This window comes from Dioscorea cayenensis, chromosome 19, assembly GCF_009730915.1.
Source record: "Dioscorea cayenensis subsp. rotundata cultivar TDr96_F1 chromosome 19, TDr96_F1_v2_PseudoChromosome.rev07_lg8_w22 25.fasta, whole genome shotgun sequence".
In the NCBI taxonomy this organism is placed as follows: domain Eukaryota; kingdom Viridiplantae; phylum Streptophyta; class Magnoliopsida; order Dioscoreales; family Dioscoreaceae; genus Dioscorea; species Dioscorea cayenensis.
In genome coordinates this window covers 1569279-1589708 of record NC_052489.1, presented here as the reverse complement: position 1 = coordinate 1589708, position 20430 = coordinate 1569279, and the positions used below count along the sequence as shown (strand labels likewise).

Sequence of the window (20430 nt, the reverse complement as noted above, 5' to 3'; positions counted from 1 at the left end):
TTTTTCCGTTTCTTTTCCGTGTGTTTCAAGGCCAGGCCCGGATATTACTTCTCGCCGCCCTAACCCTTTTCTCTTTCTCTCTCTCACTATGTCATGGCCTTAGGGCCCCTTCGTTCCATATCTCATCATCGCTGCCTTCTTTCTTCCTCTTTTCTCGTTCCTCTCCGGGTCTTCGCTTCCGCTGCAGCGGCGCCGCTTGCGCGCCCAGACCATCGGTCGCCACCGCCGCCGCCGCCGCAGAAGCCTACGAGCACCATCAACGCAGCTCTGGCGCAGAAGATCGGGAAGGCCATCCGCCGGCCTGGCGCCGCCTCCAAGGCCCGGACTCACTCTGACATCAACGTCCTTCGACCTAAGGACTACTGGGACTATGAGTCCCTCACCGTACAATGGGGGTTGGTCTCTTACCCTGATCTTGATTTGTGATTTTGTTCTTGATCTTGAATTTTCGTACTCCTAGGGTTAGGGTTTCGGTGCGGTTTTTGGTTTAATTTTAGATGGGGTTTTGCTTGAATTGTGGCAGGGAGCAGGATGATTATGAGGTGGTGAGGAAGGTGGGGAGGGGTAAGTACAGCGAGGTGTTTGAGGGGGTTCACTCCTCCAATAACGAGCGTTGCATTATCAAGATCCTCAAGCCTGTCAAGAAGAAGAAGGTTTGCATTGCATTACGTGTTAATTGTGATAATTTCCATCTTTCCTTCCTTTGATTCTTTGGATTTGGAACCCTGGAAGTTGGAATTAATGAAAACACTAAATGAATAGAGAATGAGGGTTTGATTATCATGCATTTTATGTGTATTCGTTGTTTTAATAGTTTGTAGCTTGTCTCTCTCATGCCTTATTGTTTGCTTCATGACAAATTGTCTTGTATTTTAGTGTTAGTTGTTTTCAATGTATAATTTGTTCATAATGACGCTCTATTTTGTGTGGCAAAAACCTTGTCTGAAAGGCCTATCCCTTTTTATTTATTGCATATGAGTGGCAGAAATTGAAACCAAAACCTTGGGTACATCACCCTAAGATCTTGAGTGAGGCTTTTGCATTGTATACTGATCTACTATCTTGTCTTCTATGTATTTTATATCAGAAGAGGTTCTGATGTATCTTCATTTGCTTTTTATTTCTTTGCTTAGAGTTGCTTAGTTTACTTTTGCAAGTTCTTGGGTTTCAATTGTGGCCATGTTTTTGTGGAATTACTTGAAGTTGTTTTTTGCAATTGTTTTTGTTCTTTCTTGTGTTTCACTTGTTGGTGATATCATTCCTGATAAGATTTATAAGTAATGCAGATTAAGAGGGAAATCAAGATATTGCAGAACCTATGTGGGGGGCCAAACATCATAAAGTTGCTTGATATTGTCAGGGATCAGCAGTCAAAGACTCCTAGTCTAATATTTGAGTATGTCAACAATACAGATTTTAAAGTTCTCTATCCCACCCTATCAGACTATGACACCAGATACTACATCTATGAATTGTTAAAGGTGAGTTTCTGTTGCCATCAAGGAATTGTTATTATTCTGAGGAATGAGGATGAGAATTAACATACTTGATATTGTTGTTTATTATTTTTTTAAATTTTAGTGCTATTATAAATTAGAGTCAAGTGGGTGCTTGAGCCGCACATTGGTGAAGCTAGTTTCCTTTTTTCAAGCTTGTGTACAACCATAGTCTCTATTGTGCTATAGTTTAGTAGTTGTTGCCATGGAGTTTTGCTTGATTGTTTTGTAAGTAGCTCTCTTGATTCTGATACTTAAAAGAGTATAGGTTTTGACAGGATCTATTTTTTTATGGAAATGGTGTCTAATTATGCAGTAAATTGCCAAGGCTTAGTTCTGCTTCTAAAGCAGTGTAGTTCAGTTTGTTTCACAAACTTAAAGTGTTGTGATGTAAACTGAAATCATAATTTGGCCCTTCAAAAAATGACATGCAATAAGCATAGTCCCTTGGAAATAGACTTTCCTTTAATTTGAATATACAATGTCATTAGAGTGCATGCACCAGACCGCTGAATTGCATACATGTCACAGGTATTTGTCAAGTGCATGCCTGATGATTCGGTTAATTAGGCAACTTTGTATTAAAGAATCGGTTGTACATGTACACTAAGAAAACCTGTGCCGGAATAATTATAAGCTTTTTTGTTCAATTCTCTTATATGAATGGTCGATCTAAAAAAATTGTAGGATTAGAAAAGTAGTGCCAATACTTTGTGAGAAGGACTGATTTTATGATAAATAGATATATTTAAACTTGCTGATCTTTTTGCAGGCACTAGACTATTGCCATTCTCAAGGAATCATGCATCGAGATGTGAAGCCTCACAATGTTATGATTGATCATGAGCAGCGAAAACTTCGCTTGATTGATTGGGGTTTAGCAGAGTTCTATCATCCAGGAAAAGAGTACAATGTTCGTGTTGCTTCAAGGTCTGTCTTGTATATGTTGCGTAAGAGTAGATTGTTAATGCATTATATTTTGTTTCTTCTTCTTCTTTTGTGTGTGTGACTTGCAATGTTTGATTTAATAGTGCTTGACATACTGCTTAAGTAATAGCCTCACTTGATATATAATTATAAGCTTAGTCATTCCATGTTTTTCGGTTAACTAGTTAACTTTCTTTTTGAGCATACAGTGCTCTGATTTCACTATGATTGGATGTTAGGTTTAGCCTTTTATGTCTATGCTATCTTGGTTGTGGGTTTTCCTCCTGGTACCCCCAAGGCTCCTTCTAAACATCCCAATCCCCAAGGTGGTACCCCCAAGGCTCCTACCAAACATCCCAATCCCCAAGGTTACCCCACCGACCTTTTTCTTATAAGATTTAATTATTTAAATAAGTATGTTTAGTAATTTTTTTTGACAAAATATTGATGACAACCGTCATTAATTGGACAAGAAAATTTTTAATTTTAAAATATTTAATGTGATCAGTATTAATTAAGTTTGAGTTTAGTCAATTCAATGTAAAAGTTTTGCTTACAAATTCAAAATGATGAAGCATGCCCTGATATAACATAGAGCATTGAATATGTGAACTCCTGAGGTTTAGAAATGCTGCTGTAAGTTTCATGCATTACTCATCCAAATGATGAAGCATGCCCTGAAATAACATTGAACATTGAATATGTGAGCACCTGAGGTTAAGAAATGCTACTGTAAATTTCATGCATTACTCATCTGACATAGATAAATTCATGATAATTAGCATGATCCAAGCCTTATGTCCTACTGATTCTCTGATTGCATATGATTTTTGGACCACTTGAGGTAATATTATACCTCCATTTTGTTCAAGTACTTGATGTTTATATTGAGACTTTATAATTTGATTGAGGTGTTAAGATTTTATTTTATTTATTTATTTATTTATTTATTTTTTTTTTTGGGGTACTTGATTAGGAAGTCGATTCATTTGATGTTTTTTATTTGGCATTTAGAGTCGCAAAAGCAAGACTGAGCTAGTGCATAGTGCCAAGCTAATGGCCATATCTGAACATATCAACTGATTTATATGGCATACTCAAATCTGTTCATATTTAATTGAATGCTATTGGATCAAATGACAAAGGTGATATTATCACAAAGACTGAGGAAATGTGATAGTATGATGCAACGATCATACTATTCATAAGTATTATCTTGTTATATTCTAGCAAAGGTTGGGGTTGGTCTTAGGAGTTTTGATTGGAGACACCACTCAGGAGTTCAAAGTTGTGATATTATCGATTGTTCCTTTGTTTTTTTTTTGGTTCTCCTGTTTCTTTTTGGTCGTGCTACCAGCTTTGCAAATTCCATTTCTTGTTCTGATCAGAGATACTGGAAGCACAAAAATGGTTTTAAGGGTTTAAGGGCATAAGGTCGGAATCCTCTTTCTTTCCCAGCTCACCACCTGTATAGTCTTGCTTCCCGCTGTCAAAAAATTTACTGATGGCCTTTACTTAAATGTATTGCATTGTTTAAGTTAAATTGCGCAAGTTTTCGCCTATTGTGCGTGCATTTGTTTATCACCAAAGTATATTAAATTTCCATCTTCAGGTACTTTAAGGGTCCAGAACTACTTGTTGATTTGCAAGATTATGATTATTCTTTGGACCTATGGAGCTTAGGTTGCATGTTTGCTGGGATGGTAAGACTGTTTAATATTTGCATTTATTGATTTCAATGTAAGTTTGTTTTCTAATATTGTCTTGTTGGCAGATATTCCGTAAGGAGCCTTTTTTTTATGGGCATGATAATTATGATCAGTTGGTAAAAATTGCAAAGGTAAGGTCTATACAAGGTTTATACTTTACCAATTTATGTGACTGTATTCTTTGCATGAAAGTTTCCAATATTTATGTGGGGGCATTCATATCCTTCTTGTATGTATCTTGAAGTAGTGATGGAATTTTTTTTTTCACTTTCTAATTAATCAATCTGGTGGGCTTTTATTGATCTATTTATGAATACAACACCTGCTTTGTTCCTACTCCATTGTAAGATTGAGTTTCAACCGATTTCCTGCCATTGGTTATACCTAAAAGTTTGGGCGGTTTAGCGTCTTTATTTTTATTTTTTGTTATTTGATAACTTGGGTGTAGAGCAGAAGGTTTAGTTGCAACTGTTAGCGCTTATTGTTTGGATTGCATCACCACCAAAAGATGGTATTCATGCATATCAACATTTATTTATGGTCTTGGTCACTATTAAATCGACATGTTTACCTTTCCTTTTTTAAGTGCACAATGTTTTCCATACTAACTGTTCATATATGCTTTAGGTGCTTGGAACCGATGAGCTGAATGCTTATTTGAATAAGTATCGTCTAGAGCTTGACCCAAATCTGGAGGCTCTTGTTGGGAGGTTTTTGTACACTGCTGATGATTACCTCTAATCCATCCATTCATATTGAATTTTCCATTGACATTACATAATGTTGCCATCTCGCAGGCATAGCAGGAAGCCATGGACAAAGTTTGTAAATGCTGAGAATCTGCATCTGGCTGTTCCTGAGGTGAATTTGTTCTTGTTTTGATTTACCATAGTTAAAGTTTAAAGTTGATTGTATAGTCAGTGTAACCGTCCCTTCTCTTTGCAGGCGATCGACTTCTTGGACAAGTTGCTTCGGTACGATCACCAGGAGAGGCCAACCGCAAAAGAAGCCATGGTACGTACATTGTTGCTTCTACTAGTTCTCCAGTGCATGTTAATTCTGCGGCATTACGATTTAACTGGTTTGGATATTGCAACTAATTGTTGTTTGGATGACTGCGTAGGCCCATCCATACTTCAATCCAGTGAGAAATGCTGAAAGCAGCAGGAGCTAAAGCTGTGTATTAGAGATATATATGCATCATTCCATTTGCGTGCAGTCTATTTGGTGTTTGGTTTCCGGGATTTTTACCATTAAAATGTGTCTATTATTATTATTATGTGGGTGGTGTGTGTGTGTATTGCTTTCTTCTTGTCTTTCCTTTGCTTTGCTTTTGTATTTCACATGAACTAAAATTTAGAAACATACCCGAAGTTATTTAACAGTCCCTTTTCTTTTATTAATCTTTTATCATCCCGGTGCAACGATTGGCTGTGGGCGCAGCAGCGGTTTGATTTATTCTGTTGGATCTTTTGACGGTGTTTAATTAGCCAGGCTTTTTTCCTCTTTTTTTTTTTTTGGGTGAAAATAGTATGAGTTTAATTTATTCAGTCTTAAACCTTACATTCATATCTACGTAATTTTTTTAAATGAATTTAGTAACTTTGATTTTTAAATGAGTTTTTATTAAAGATATATTAAATGAATTTGATCACTTTTATTAAAATGATTTACTAATAGTCTTAAACCTTACATTTGTATGCAAGCAATATACAAAGAAAAGCATTAAAATGGATATCGTTTGCGTATTTTGCACGTGTATACATACAAAAATTATAAAGTGAGGGTGGACACGTAAATTCGCACTTAAATGATTTAGTGTTTGTATGTGTACATGCAAGCATTAGATTTGCATGAGAAAGATAAAAAAGCATGACATAAGCATCGCTTGTGTTTACATGATATAAGCATGAAGGTAAGAAAGTCACAGTTTAATAAATACCTATGTAATGGCAACTCTCATGTGTGTGTGTGTATATATATATATATATATATATGCTAATTTTGTGTTAATTGGTTTGATTAATCTAATTTTGATTAAAATTCACCGACACATAGCAACGTTCACAGATTACAAATATATAAATGTGCGTAGAGGATTAATGCTATATATATATGAAAAATAAAAATTCGGTATGATTAATAACTTATAAATAGTATTTTTTTAATTTATGCTACACATTCATCGAACACAAAAAGGAAAAATGGTCGCTTGTCGATTTTGTAAAAAAAAAAAATACTATTTCGACAATTGTTTCTTAGGAAATGATGAATTATTGATAATTAAACAAATAAAATTTGCAAATATATTTCAAACCACTGATGTGTGTTCATCAATATTATATTTTTTTTTCACAAAACTGTTAATTATATTTATTTATAGTAATTAGATTTTGTTAAAATATTGGTGGAATAATCAGCAGGCGGTAGGGTAATCTACGAAACCACCTTGATTATCCCTATAAAACACCGAATATTTAGTTTAAGAGTTAATGTAGGTTCCTACCATAACATATCCATAGAAAAAATAACTATATAATCACTTCCTTGATGGTCACATAACCCACTTGCATGCAGCTACTTTCAGACTGATTTCAAACTTTCACAAATTAATTTACTTTTATGTGGATCTTAATCACCCGCTATATATATATATAAATATATATTCTTTGCTTTTAGAAATGTGGGCAGGTGATAAGATTCAAACCCTTTGATCTTCAATTTATCAAAAAATGAAGTACTGATTTTCTTATTGTAGGAGTAGTAACTTACAACTATTTTTTTTAAAAAAAAAAATTATAGATAAATCACTAGTAAAATTTGCAGTCTCAAGGCAAGAAAAAGTAGTACTAACTATCCTAATGCAGAGATGGTAACTTACAATTAATTTATCAAATAGCCTTGTAAAAAACATAATAACAAAAAATAAAAATAACTGGAATACATTTATGTAAATTACCTCTCCTGGCCAGTCTCAACCCCAGGCCTATGTTTTACACCTATTTTGACTTTACCGGATATAAAAAGCAAGACTATGGTGCCAAGAATTTAGGAATAATGTCACCCAAAGATTGTCCTGTCCCTTAGTCACTTGTCAGACCTCACCATTGCATCATCACAATAATCCTATTCTAAACTTTTTCTACAAGGATCTAAGGTATGATTTGTCAATTTATTTAAGACTATAATCACTATTTATCAAATAAAGCCTTCTGAATCATAGATCTTTTAAGTATATATATAAGCTTGATTCTCAAAATAAAAAAGTACATATATAAGCTTTTGTGATTAATGAATAAGGCTTCTCTCAAACCATATCCTTGGAGACATTGATTAGTGTTTTAAAGAAATAAAACTTTATTTTATATTATAAACTCCACTCTTCTCAATAATGCCTTTTGAGTTTGGTTAACATATGCCGACCATATTGTTTAGTGGGTAAGTATCATTGGTGACACATGCGTTTTTCTATGTAACGACGTCGCCACATAGCTTTATGTCTTGGTCACGACTCACGCTACATTTCATGCTTTGGGGTTGCTTCCGCGAAGGCTGCTAGGGTGACCAATTATAGAGCCATCCACGTCGGACGCCACCTCAGCACCTTCACCAAAAACAACCCCAAACATGAAATTGTGGCCATGAGTGTGACCGGAGACAAGTTTCGTGGCCACATTTTTACAAAAAAAACATATGTAGCCACAACGTTATATTTACGAAAAATTTGTGGCCACCAGTGATACTTACCCATTGTTTAGTAGATATGACTAATTATTTGAGATCATTGGTAGCTATGTCATCATCGATATTAAGTATCATTCAGATCATTTTCGTTATCATCACGCGCATATTAACAAATAATATCTCATCTCACTGTCCAAATGTCTAGCTAATTATGCACTATGGATTCACTCAGCTTCTTAAAAACTCTCAATGCTCATTGTCCACCTATCATATTTTATTTGTAACCACAAAAGCTATATTGTTTTACAGAAACATATCTAATACATATATAGCCTACATTTCAAAACACCACAAGGCTATGCTTGGATAGGTTACATTGAGAGTAATTAAGAAACCTAAAGGAATAACTCATTTTAAATTAACAACTTTATTCTGAAATGAAAGATCTGGTTTCAGTACAAGATAGTATCATCTTTAATGCATATAATAACACTAGTTAGAGTTCCTTGATGATGCATTTGATCAAAATTCTTAATCTAATGATTATCAGAATCAGGGCCATAGTTCATGTATCCCATTAAAAAAAAAATTTCCTCTGACAAAGCCATAGGCCCATAACCCAAGCTACCCTTTATCTTTTGCTTTTATTTGTAAGCATGGCCTAATCAAGTCATTAGCAGGGGAAAAAACACTAGTGGCAAATGATTCCATCAATGAACAATCATTCGCATGAGGTGGAGATCAAATGACCCCTGATCATATATACCCTCTTTTTTACCATTAAAACCATGAAATATTATTCTAAATTATTATTAATTTTTTAACTAATAGACGACAAGCGTCCCCAATTTAAGAGATCGTTAAAGATACAAATAGGTATAAAAATACACCAGTTATTGTGACTTATAGACCTTCTAGAAAAATCTCTTTACTATGCAACTATAGAGGAGTGAAACCACTATTTCTCCCACAAAGAGTTTACACTTAGACGTATGAACAGTACATGAACAATGCTTAACCAAAATATATACTGCATATCAGTATAGAAACAATATTGTTGAAAAAGGATTTGAATTTTTGCTCTTCCTTTCTGTATCCAAATGTCTTATCGTCGGACTATTCAATGGTTGATATTATTCTAAAATTATGAATATAGGTAAATTTCAAATTATATAAATTATACATATAATCAAAAAAATAAAAATAAATAAATTATACATATAGATATATATATATACACACACACACAAAACACAGAAAAACGACCACGTCTATGATTATTTTCATATTAGTGGATTACCCATGCATGACGCTTCGTTCTAATTAAAAAGACTGCCATCTATATTCTAAGATGTAATGGATTTTTATGATTATATATATATATATTACATCAACTTTCACGTACACATCCATATCTGGCAAGATTGAACGGCCAAGAACGGTGGATAGTCATCAAAATTTAAACGATATCATGGGGCCCACACACTAATCCACCCGTCACGCTCGCACGGAAGAGGGAAAGCGTGGGGGAATCCAATCATTCACCAACGTCCTTAACGCTTTCTAACTAAACGCCTTCCGTGCCGCGCTCTGAAACTCCCCTCCCTTCCCGCGCTTCCAACCTAACGGCTCCCTTCCACTGCTCCGCGGAGTAACACCATCTATCCTGTCACTTTTCTCTATCTCATCTAGGGATGACAAATATCCCTAAACCCAACAAGAGTTTGACGGAAAAAATATTTTATTTACTCGGTTTTGGGTCGGATCCAGAGATTTTGATACCTGACCAGAATGTAAAATTACTAAAATACTTTTATATATATATTTATATACCAACATGTTCTACGACTTAATAATTTAGTGTTTTTTATTTTTCTTCTTTGTTTAGTTTTATAATTTTATAATATTTTTATTTTATTTTGTCAATATATATATATATATTTAATATGGGTGCGGGGACGGGAGATCCCCACAGATACCCAACTCTCTGTCAAATTCGGGTGTGGATCGGGGTTTTAAAAACCCAACATGGGCAGTGCGGGGAAGCGAGGGAGTGGGGGTGGGGTAGACAAAACCCACCCCGATCTGATTTGTTGTCATCCCTAATGTTATCCTTATCCTATCAAGGACGTGTGACCTATTCCCTGGTTGTGTGTTATTTCCATTAGAATGTCGGAAATTTAAAAATAAAAATAGCAATCATAATTTTATTTTCAAGTTTCTAAATAATTGATGTATATCTACATATTTTTCAATTGTTTATTTAACTATAAAAAGGGTGATGATATTTTGTTAGAGCAATCATCACCATGTAGTAATAAATTTTTGGCATATATGGAGTCCAAACAAATGGCTATAAGCCGAAAAGGACTCGTTCATGTGACCAAGACAGGGAAATAGAGATCACTCCTAAATTTTCGCCGACTTTATTAGTTGTCTTAGTTCCACTTTTCTTTGTCCTTAGTGTTATATTTGGAAAGATCTGTGAAGGCCTATGCATAGAGAATCAAGTTGTATATATGCATGTCAAATATACCATTTTTGGAATGAAGAATCACTCATGTTAATCTTTCACCTTTTTTAACCTAGCAATTTCCCAAATGCTACCTTTCTAAATGTCTTTTATCTAAAATTTGATCAAAATTAATCAGAAATTTCTTTGAATGTGTATGGTTCCCTCTATCCTGATTCCCAAAGAGGAAACCAGCATATATTGAAATCTACTCGCCATTTACTTAACAAGTTTTTTTTTTACCATAGTAAGTAATTAAAGCTACAAAAATCCTTAAAATTTGCTTCATGAAATAACATATTCATCTTCCACACAGCAAATTGTTCAAATGCACTGCCTTGTTGTATGCCTATGACCTTACAGATTTAGAAAACAAAAATCCTAGTCCAGCTTAAACTTTGGACTAAAGAAATTAATTATTCTTTGCTCATTAAGTAAAAAAATACTATGAAGGCCCTAAAAAATTAGGTTCATCTCTATCATAGGAAAAGACATAAGGCATTGTATAGGTTTACTAGTATATTTTTTTAATACAAAAAAAAATGATATTTAATATTTAGACTAGTATGATATTTAAAGACATTATCTGATTATGCTTTTGTTGTTTATGCTTAGTGGTGTTGTCCTTGTCAAAGGCCCCTCTGTCATTACTGAGAGGTCTATTTTGGTTGTGTTGTATATTTGTACCTATCATTTTATTTATTTATTTATATAATTAATCCATATTTACAATAAAAATTGACTAAAAAAATATACTAATATTACCAAATACAAAACACAATAAAATGCACCATACCTTCAATTTTGGCACATTATCCATGACATTTTTATAAAGGAAAAAATTCTGATGTTTAAATTGTTTCCTTTTGATGTACACTAAAAATATAGTCATATTTTAAAAAAAAGACTATTTAAAACATATTGTTTAGATTTCTTATATGCCGTTTGTACTTTTCTTTTTCTACAGCGGTTGGTCCTTTTTTTTTAATTAAAATAAAAGATATCTTATATGCCGTAATCCCAACAGAAAGTTCTCTAAGATCTCCACAGCCCCATGCTAACCAATAATGTCCACACATGTATATATATTTCTATATCACCCAAACAAAAACTAAAAAATAAAAAATAAAAAAACACACCATCAACCTAACCACAACCACAACCACAACCATTCCGAAACTGGATACCTATACGTTTCCCTTAAAGAACCTCTCTAAATTAAATGCGCCACGCGCCCAAAGGAAGCAACGCATTCAATCATGGGCCATGATGGATGGCTCAATACGGCGCTTCCTTCCTTAGATTTTAATGTTTTTTTCAACAAAGATCTCAACCGTCATTCTCTCTCCCACATCTCTTCCCCACAGACACAGCCGCCACTTTTTTCGCTGCTCTCTCTCTCTCTCTCTCTCTCTCTCTCCACTGTTATCACTACAAGTTCAACACCTCCATTCACTATTGATACTATTTGCCAGATTAGAGAAATGGTTCTCTCCCTAAACCCATGTATATATAAAGCAGACCAACGTCCATGCCCAAGCCCAATCATAAACTACTCACTCACGAGTCACAACCATCAAGGAATTCAAATAAACTGAAGAAGAAGAGAACAAGTGCGTGAATTAACTAATCTAGAGCACTTACCTCATGCTTCATTGCTCCATCACTTTATCCTGCTCCAGTTATTAGAGGTTGTTGAGAAGTAGTAAAAACATGCTGGTTGTGCTGAGAGAGTTCGACCCAGAGAGGGATTGTGCCGGTGCTGAAGCCGTCGACCGGGCTTGTGAGGTCGGGTCGAATGGCAAGATGAGTCTTTTCACTGACCTTCTTGGTGATCCCGTGTGCCGTATTCGCCATTCTCCGGCATTTCTCATGCTCGTTAGTATATAAATATACACAGAAAAAAACACAGTTTTTTAATCATTTATTTCATGAAGAGTTTCTTCTTTTGGCTTACTCTATTGTTTCTGGTGAACAGGTGGCGGAGACAGTTGGTCCGGCGCCGGAGATCGTCGGCGTTGTTCGTGGCTGCGTTAAGACCGTCGCCACTACGACAAGCGTCGAAACCTTGGCGGTTTATGCGAAGGTCGGCTACATTCTTGGCCTCCGTGTTTCCCCGTACCACCGGTACGCCTACCAAAATGGATATACTAAATAAAATAACTGTTGAGAATAACAAAGAAATATTAATATTAATTATTAATTATTTATTTATAATTATTAATATAGGAGGTTGGGAATAGGGATGAAACTAGTGAGAGGAATGGAACAGTGGTTCACAGAGAAAGGGGCGGAGTACGCTTACGTGGCAACGGAGAAGGATAACGAAGCGTCGGTGCGGTTATTCACCAGGGGGTGCCGGTACTCCAAGTTCAGAACCCCAGCCATCCTAGTGAACCCTGTTTTCGCTCACCAAGCGCCGGCGCCGAGCGGCGCCGCCGTGATCAGCATCTCCGCCGCCGACGCCGAAACCCTGTACCGGCGCCGGTTCTCCGGCGTCGAGTTTTTCCCGCGCGACATCGATGCCGTTCTCCGCAACCCTCTATCCCTTGGAACGTTCCTCGCAATCCCTAAATCGTGGAGATATGGAGGGATCGAGACATTCATCGCCGATCCGCCGGAATCTTGGGCGGTGCTGAGCGTGTGGAACTGCAAGGATGTGTTCCGGCTTGAAATCCGGGGGGCGGGGAGGTTCCGGAAAGGGGTGGCGTGGGCGAGTCGGGCGGCGGATCGGGCGTTGCCATGGCTGCGGATCCCGTCGGTGCCGGATTTATTCCACCCTTTTGGGGTTTTCTTTCTCTATGGTGTGGGAGGGGAGGGGCCTGGGGCGGCGATGATGGTGAAGGCATTGTGTGCGCGGGCGCACAACATGGCGAGGGTTGCCGGCGGGGTCGGTGTGGTGGCGACGGAGGTGGCAAGCTGCGATCCGCTTCTCGGTGGGATCCCTCACTGGCGGCGGCTCTCCATGGCGGAGGATCTCTGGTGCGTGAGGCGTTTGGGAGAGGACGATGGCGGCGATGGGGATTGGACCAAGTCTCCTCCGAGAATTTCAATCTTCGTGGATCCTCGAGAGATCTGATCTTCTCATCTGTGATTTTGGTTGCGAATTTGAATGTATGACGTGGAGATCGCACGTTTCTTTTTTCTTTTTTTTTCCCGCCTGATTTATTTATTTTGAAAATCCTTAATTTTTTTAGTTTTGAAATTCTGATATCTACGTGGGTTTTTGGCGGGAATTAAACGCATGAGTTTTGGCTCTCTTCCATGGCTTGCATGGATCTCCTGCTTCTTTTTGCGTTGTTGGCTGTTGTTGCTATTAACTTGGTTGTTATTTTTCATGATATTAATTAATTAATTAATATCATTCATTCATATTAAATGATAAATATTAATTTTAAAAAATAAATATTTTTATTAGAAGTTAATTTTATTTTTTAATACATGGTTGAGTGGTAAATAAAATGAGTATGATGATTTATCCAATTTTTTAAAAAATATAATATATATCAAAATTCACTTAGAAATAAAAAAAAAATAATAATAAGGTGTGAGTTCTGGCTTTTTGAATGTCCAAAAAAAGTTTCCTTGCATGCACATCCACGACTTCAGTGGCCTTTATCCATTTTGTTTAAAAAAAACCTTTAAAATAAAAATTTAAAAATCTATATTATAAACAAATATTATCTGGATGGAGCGCCATGGAATTGCATTGAAGATTGCATGTTCTAAATTTAGCTTTAAAATATAATAAAACAAAAAAGACATATAGCTAAAATTTGCCATGTTATGAATAAAGCTAGATTGAATAAGAAGTTTTGGAGTTTGGACAGAACTAATCAAGGAAAGAGGACAAATGTGGTGGGGAAGAGGGACCTTGTTTTTGAGAAAAAAGGATGTCACACTTGGCAATTAAGTTAGAATGTTGGACAAACATCCCTTGGCATGACTAGGGATTCAGGGCTCCACCTTATGCTTCACTTAGCTCCACAAACACATAGTATGCTTTCCAAGGCCATCCTTTGTTTATCTGATCCATTTGTCCAAATGATTTTTATTTTTTATTTTTTAAAAAATTGTTGTTTTTAATATTTTTCAAATCTATCTAATTTTGCGACAACATTAATTTCATATTTATTTTAGTTCTTATAAAATGTTTTTCTATTTTTCTTTTGTATTTCTACAAAAGTTAGAATAGCATGTTCTATGCATTAATGTATTAATTAATAATTAAACATATTTATCATCAAGTATTTAACAAAAATTAATAACTAAATCTGATATTTGTATGTATCATCAAGTATTTCATAATCCTAATCAATATATAATTTTAATATATGATATTAGTTATGATAAGATTTATAAAAAGTAAAAAAAAATATTTAGTTTTGTTCCACTTCGATATATAAGAGATGCCCAATATTTCAATTTAACTATTGATCACAAAACCTTGAAATACAGAACAATTAGTGCTTTGACAAAATAAAAAATAGTAGATTCATGGTATTCTCTAAAAATAGAGATTAAAAAAATAAGATATTTATTAAAGAGAAATTATTTTCTAAATTGACCAAATAAACAGATTTTTAAGATTTTTTTTTTAAACTGAGGGAAAAAACATAATTAACAAAGAAGTTCTACAATTGATGAATTTAAAATCCTTATATCCCGAGAGTTATCTTATTTAGTTTTATGAGTTAATGTTAATCTTAATTAAATCAAAATTAAACTATGAAAATATTTTTTTAATGAGAATAAATGGTGTGTAACTTTAATGTTCACCTATAAGCATATGTATATACTCACTAAATTTTAATTGTATATAATTAAAAAGAATATTATTCTCATGAGGAATGGTTTCTTGCATAAGATGAAAGAGAATACTTATATAATAAAAATAATAAATCATATTTTTATTGTTGATGTGAAATCAAGGAGAATTGAAATTGATTTCTCTAACAACTCAAAAAAAGTGTGGGTTTTGCTGAGATTTATCCAAAATTATTAAAAAAAACTTTTATTATTGGCACTTTGAATAAATCATGAACAATAACAAGAAGGATAATGTGTCATTGTTGATTTAGTCATAGAGTCTAAAAAAAAATATTAAGAAAGTGATTAATTTTTAATCATTTACTTATTATTATTATTATTAAATGCAAATATAACTAAAGAAAAACAAAATTTTACTATTATTATTTTTATTTTATTTGAGACACTACAGTAACAAAATCTCAGATGGGCACTAAAAATGCACTCTGCTCTAGGTACTGTTGATGGGTACAATTCATTTCAGATGATTTATTAGAAAATCAATAAATGCACACAATTAAATAAATTCTTTGTGGTATATTCACTTATTATATATAATTTTTTTTAACTTTTAATGCCCATAAAGAAATTAATCTCAAGCAAACCAAAAGTAGAAAAAATTCAATCATGGACGAGGGGCCCACAAGACCAATGAGGAAAAGACTGATCTGTGGCTGGGTGGTAGCTGCGCCGTGTGCCTCCCTACTCTTTGTCTAATCGGGTTAACGGGTCCGGTCAAACTTCGGATCCGACTTCGCTTGAAGCAATAATAGCGGATCGGACTCATCCAATCAAAAGCGACATATCTTCTTGTCGGATGCCATGGCCCAAGGCTGGTGTGGCGGGTTTCGGGCATGCATCGATTCGGACGCGGATTTCAGGGTTTCTGTTCCCCTGCTTCATATTGAAATGCAAGCAGGTCTTAATCTCAGAGTCGGGTTTGGGTTCAGATTCAGGTATATAATTTTTATTTTATTTTATTTTTTATTTATTAATTTTACGTAATTCACACTGATTAAAAAGCTTGATCGAAATTAATTAATAACTTAAAATTTATAAAAACTACTTAATATTGATTTTTTAATATTCTTATTTAAAATATATTTTGAAAAATATATAATTGAATATAATTTATTAAAAATTATAGAAATATATTAAATATAAAAGAGTAAATTTTTAAAAAAATAATATTTAATATTTCATAAAATTTCTAAACGGACAAGTAAAAAAACCTCCAAAAGTGTGATAAATAAAAAAATTAAAATAAAAATAAAGAGAGTAATTGTTACTTGGTTTCAATAACAATTGTGCTATTACAATATATATTTTTGCACCATGTTTATTGATTAATGTTCTATTTCTATTATATTAACTGTATTTTTGAATTTTTTTTATCACTTTTAAAATTTTTATATACAATATTATTATTTTTCTTTAATTCTGATCCCCACTTTAGATAGAAATGCAAGCATGTCTTAACCTTGGATTCGGATTTGCATAATGATCACTAATTAATGTAACTCATAACCAGGATTTTTGATTTATGAAATGATTAATTAGCAAAAGTTAAACTTTTCTTTCTAGGTGTATGTCTTTCAAATTATGCTTCAAGCCTTCAAGATGATTTTCAGAGTTACCAATCCCACCCACTATCTTTCTTATTTACTTTTCATTTTATATCATCTTCACTTTCATTATTAGTGTATATCAAGATTTAATTTCTATATCTCATCTTCATATTATAAGATCTCATCCGATTAGAAATATATATATATATATATATATATTAAAAAATATATTTTCTTATGAAAATTTTAATTATTTTTTAAATATAATTTTATATTTATCTGTACATGTAACATAATAACCATTATCTACAATAATATTATTTTTGTTTTTCTTTCTAAGAAGGCGATTTACTATAGAAATAAGTAGAGAAAAATCAGTCAGGAAAATTCATATAATGGATTTTATAATTGTGTTATTACCATGAATACAATAAAATAAAATAAAAAAATATTTATTTAATCAAAGAACAAGAGAAACAAAGACTAGGATGATGGTGAGGCTAAAATTTAAAAATTTTAAATTATTTTGAATTTTTTTAGATGGTATTTAACTAATACTCCCTCCATTCTTTTTTATATGTCAGTATCTCACATACAAAAAAAGGTTGAATATTTCACATAATTTAATAAAAAATTATTTATCTTTTTCAAAAACTACTCCTAATTTATATCTTCACATTTCTCTCTAATATTAAATTTTAAGAAAAGAATTAAATAGAGTGTCAGGATAATTTTGAAAAAAATAATAATAAATGTTTCTTGATGTTTAAAAATGACAGATAAAAAGAAACATTGATTTATATAACAGATAAAAAGAACGGAGGGAGTATTAATCAAAATATGATAAAAAGCACTACTAAAAATCAACAAAAAGGTTGGTCTACAATGAAACAGCCAAAGCAAGCCCAGGCCCAAGATAAAGCCCAAGCCCAAGTTTAAGCTATGAGGGCAAATGGGGAAACATATATTATCCATTAGAAGCTCGTAGGGTACCCGCCAAGCAATGCAATTCTCAATCCTTGGCCTTCAAAACCCCATCCCAACTCCCGCCGTCGGCTTCCCGCCGTCGATCGGGAACCTCTCCTCCGGCGTCTCTCTTCGTCATCGCATGAACTGGTCTTCCCCTGCCCTGAGGACGGCGGCCGTGATGGCTTCCCCCGGCTTCGAAGGTCATCGGACTCTCATGGAGTTCGTGGGCAAGGGAAACGCCGAGGTGGGAGACGAGTTGGCCCTTCTGGTCTCCCATATTCAGTACGCGTGCAAGCGAATTGCGGCTTTGGTTGCCTCTCCTTTCCGCTCGGAGCTCATCGCCAAGGCCATGGCCGATGTTGGAGCTGGTCCTTCATTGTCCGGTAGGGATGCTCCCAAGCCGCTCGATGTCGTCGCGGTGATCCCTTTATGCCCTTTGATTTCATTTCAATCTCTTTGTTATTTGTTTCCAATTTCGTGATGCTTTTGAAGTTATTTTTAGTTTATGATAATGAGTGATGCGTGTTAACAGTGGGTAATTTTAATAGGTTAATTTTGCAAAGAAAGGTGAGAAATTTTATAGATTAACTTCATAGTTACTTTGAAAGTTTAGCGAATGAACCCAAAAAAATCATCAATGTTTCACACAAATGTAAAGTGAAGTATTTTTCATATCATTTGCGAAAATGGAATTAAAATTTTTTAAGTTTTCCTTAATTCTCTCTTTTTTTTTTTTGGTCTTATCCTGGATTGTCTTTGTTCCAATTTGTTTCCAAGCACTATAAGATTAAGATTGTGTTTTACCATAGCTAAGAGGTGACTTGTTCAACCTTTAGTGCAAATGAATGTGAAATTAAGTAAAATGTACATTAACTATTGGGTTAGGATTATGTGTAACTGTTTTATTAGCTCAGTCTGAACTTTGAAGGTACACACCATCAAATTTTGTTATATAGAAACTATGTTATGCTAATTAAAGCACAAGGCATGACTATGTTGCGTTTTTGTGTATTTCAGCAAGAGCATTCTGTAGTTGTTTTAGATTGTCGGTGAAGAAGATATAATTTAAAGTTTGTACCTTCAACTTGCAAACACATTTGGAAGTATTGTTATTGTACTCTGTGACTTGGCTCTTTTTCTCGTCCTGAAGATATTTCAGGCATGCTATCTGATATGATTTCTTACAGTAATTCTTCGGTTTTCCTTATAAAATGTTCATTAAATACTTACCTGTGAGGTCCTTGATTAATCAAAGATAATCATTCAAAGATCTAACAGACCATAAACTCTTAAATTACAGAATGAAATAATATTGTCATCAGTCCATAGCTCTGGAAAAGCTGCAGTCATGGCATCAGAGGAAGATGATGCTCCAATTTGGATATCTGATGATGGGCCCCTTTGTAGTAGTGACTGATCCTCTTGATGGTTCTCGAAACATAGATGCATCCATTCCTACTGGAACAATATTTGGGAATTTATAACAGGCTACCAGAATTAGATCATCTTCCAAATGGATGAAAAGGCTCAACTCAATTCTCTCCAATGTGGAAATAAGCTTGTTGCTTCTGGCTATGTTCTATATTCCTCGGCCACCATATTATGTATCAGCTTTGGTTCCGGAACCCATGCATTCACACTCGACCATCAGACTGGGGAATTTGTTCTGACACATCCCTGCATACAAATTCCACGTCGTGGTAAAACTCTATTTTTAAGTAATTTGCATACTTTGGTTGTTGAGGTGCGTTATCAAAAGTAAATGAAATCAATTGAGAAATGAGGGAAAGAATTCTTCATTATTAGAAATGTTATTTAAATGAGAAGAAACTTGGTTAGAATTTATAGTTAGTCAGAATGAAGTCATCTTTTAGTGATCATATGCTTTTCATCATGTTTGAAAACAACAACATCATGAACCAGCTAGAACCACTTGCTTGAATTAGCACTGTTACTTTGGAAAACTAGGGGATAATAGCAGAAGAGTTTGAGCTTGCATTTTGTTGTTTTCCAGGAAGGATGCATTAGAATATTCAATCACCTTCAGTAATTGATGATATCTAATTTTATATTGTCAGGACAAATATATTCTGTAAATGATGCAAGATATTTCGACTGGCCTGAAGGTTTAAGGCAATATATTGATACTGTAAGACAAGGAAAGGGGACAATTTCCGAAGAAATATTCAGCTCGTTATATCTGCTCACTGGTTGCCGATTTTCATCGGACACTTATATATGGTGGTTTGGCAATGAATCCAAGAGACCATCTCAGGTTAGTCTATGAGGCAAATCCTCTGAGTTTTCTTGTGGAGAATGCTGGTGGAAAGGGTTCAGATGGCAAACATAGGGTTCTTTCTATTCAGCCTGTTAAACTGCATCAAAGGCTTCCTTTGTTTTTAGGAAGTTTGGAAGACATAAATGAATTAGAAAGTTATGATTCTGTTCAACAAAAATTTAATCCTGGGTATGAAGTTTGATGCTGATGGGGGTTAATGTTGTTAAAAAGTAAAAAGATTTGTTGTAAAAGTTTTGGTTCAGTAATTGTGGTTTTCCATCTTTGTACATGAAAAGACAAATTGTATTTGAAGCTGTTGTACAATTTCTAATAGATCAACTTGGGAGGTTGGGTTTACTTAGATTCAAGATGCAATTGAATACAATTGTGCAGGTGTATAGAGAGGTTTAGGGGTTAGAGAATTGTTTGATAAACTTTCATGGATAAAATTTTGATCTAATTAATAGTATTAAAACAA

The 20430-nt window shown here is 34.3% G+C and overlaps 3 protein-coding genes across 3 annotated transcripts; all 3 read left to right on the top strand.

Moving 5' to 3' along the window:
• Positions 1-30: 30 nt before the first annotated feature.
• On the top strand, positions 31-5535 carry LOC120283775 (casein kinase II subunit alpha-like). The gene is made up of 10 exons (XM_039290509.1): positions 31-395; positions 524-653; positions 1287-1481; positions 2269-2426; positions 4036-4126; positions 4198-4263; positions 4760-4842; positions 4930-4993; positions 5078-5146; positions 5256-5535. The coding sequence occupies exons 1-10, from the start codon at positions 94-96 to the stop codon at positions 5304-5306; spliced, it is 1209 nt and encodes a 402-aa protein (XP_039146443.1). The 5' UTR covers positions 31-93; the 3' UTR covers positions 5307-5535.
• Positions 5536-12041: 6506 nt separating this feature from the next.
• Positions 12042-13408, top strand: LOC120250593 (probable N-acetyltransferase HLS1). Its single transcript, XM_039259417.1, has 3 exons — positions 12042-12206; positions 12307-12455; positions 12558-13408. Exons 1-3 carry the CDS (start codon positions 12042-12044, stop codon positions 13405-13407), a joined length of 1164 nt encoding a protein of 387 aa, XP_039115351.1. The 3' UTR covers position 13408.
• Positions 13409-17705: 4297 nt separating this feature from the next.
• Positions 17706-20285, top strand: LOC120283495 (fructose-1,6-bisphosphatase, chloroplastic). Its single transcript, XM_039290189.1, is given in 7 exon segments — positions 17706-18092; positions 18975-19067; positions 19069-19146; positions 19148-19186; positions 19188-19374; positions 19753-19838; positions 19840-20285. Coding segments are annotated over 7 exon segments (1182 nt in total). The 5' UTR covers positions 17706-17708; the 3' UTR covers positions 20155-20285.
• Positions 20286-20430: the final 145 nt, after the last annotated feature.

Coding starts and splice junctions, on each gene's coding strand:
- LOC120283775 (XM_039290509.1), top strand. CDS start 94: ATGGCCTTAGGGCCCCTTCGTTCCATATCTCATCATCGCTGCCTTCTT. Junction 2,427..4,035: donor AATGTTCGTGTTGCTTCAAG/GTCTGTCTTGTA, acceptor TTCCATCTTCAG/GTACTTTAAGGGTCCAGAAC. Junction 4,843..4,929: donor CTGGAGGCTCTTGTTGGGAG/GTTTTTGTACAC, acceptor GCCATCTCGCAG/GCATAGCAGGAAGCCATGGA.
- LOC120250593 (XM_039259417.1), top strand. CDS start 12,042: ATGCTGGTTGTGCTGAGAGAGTTCGACCCAGAGAGGGATTGTGCCGGT. Junction 12,207..12,306: donor CTCCGGCATTTCTCATGCTC/GTTAGTATATAA, acceptor TCTGGTGAACAG/GTGGCGGAGACAGTTGGTCC. Junction 12,456..12,557: donor CGTGTTTCCCCGTACCACCG/GTACGCCTACCA, acceptor TTATTAATATAG/GAGGTTGGGAATAGGGATGA.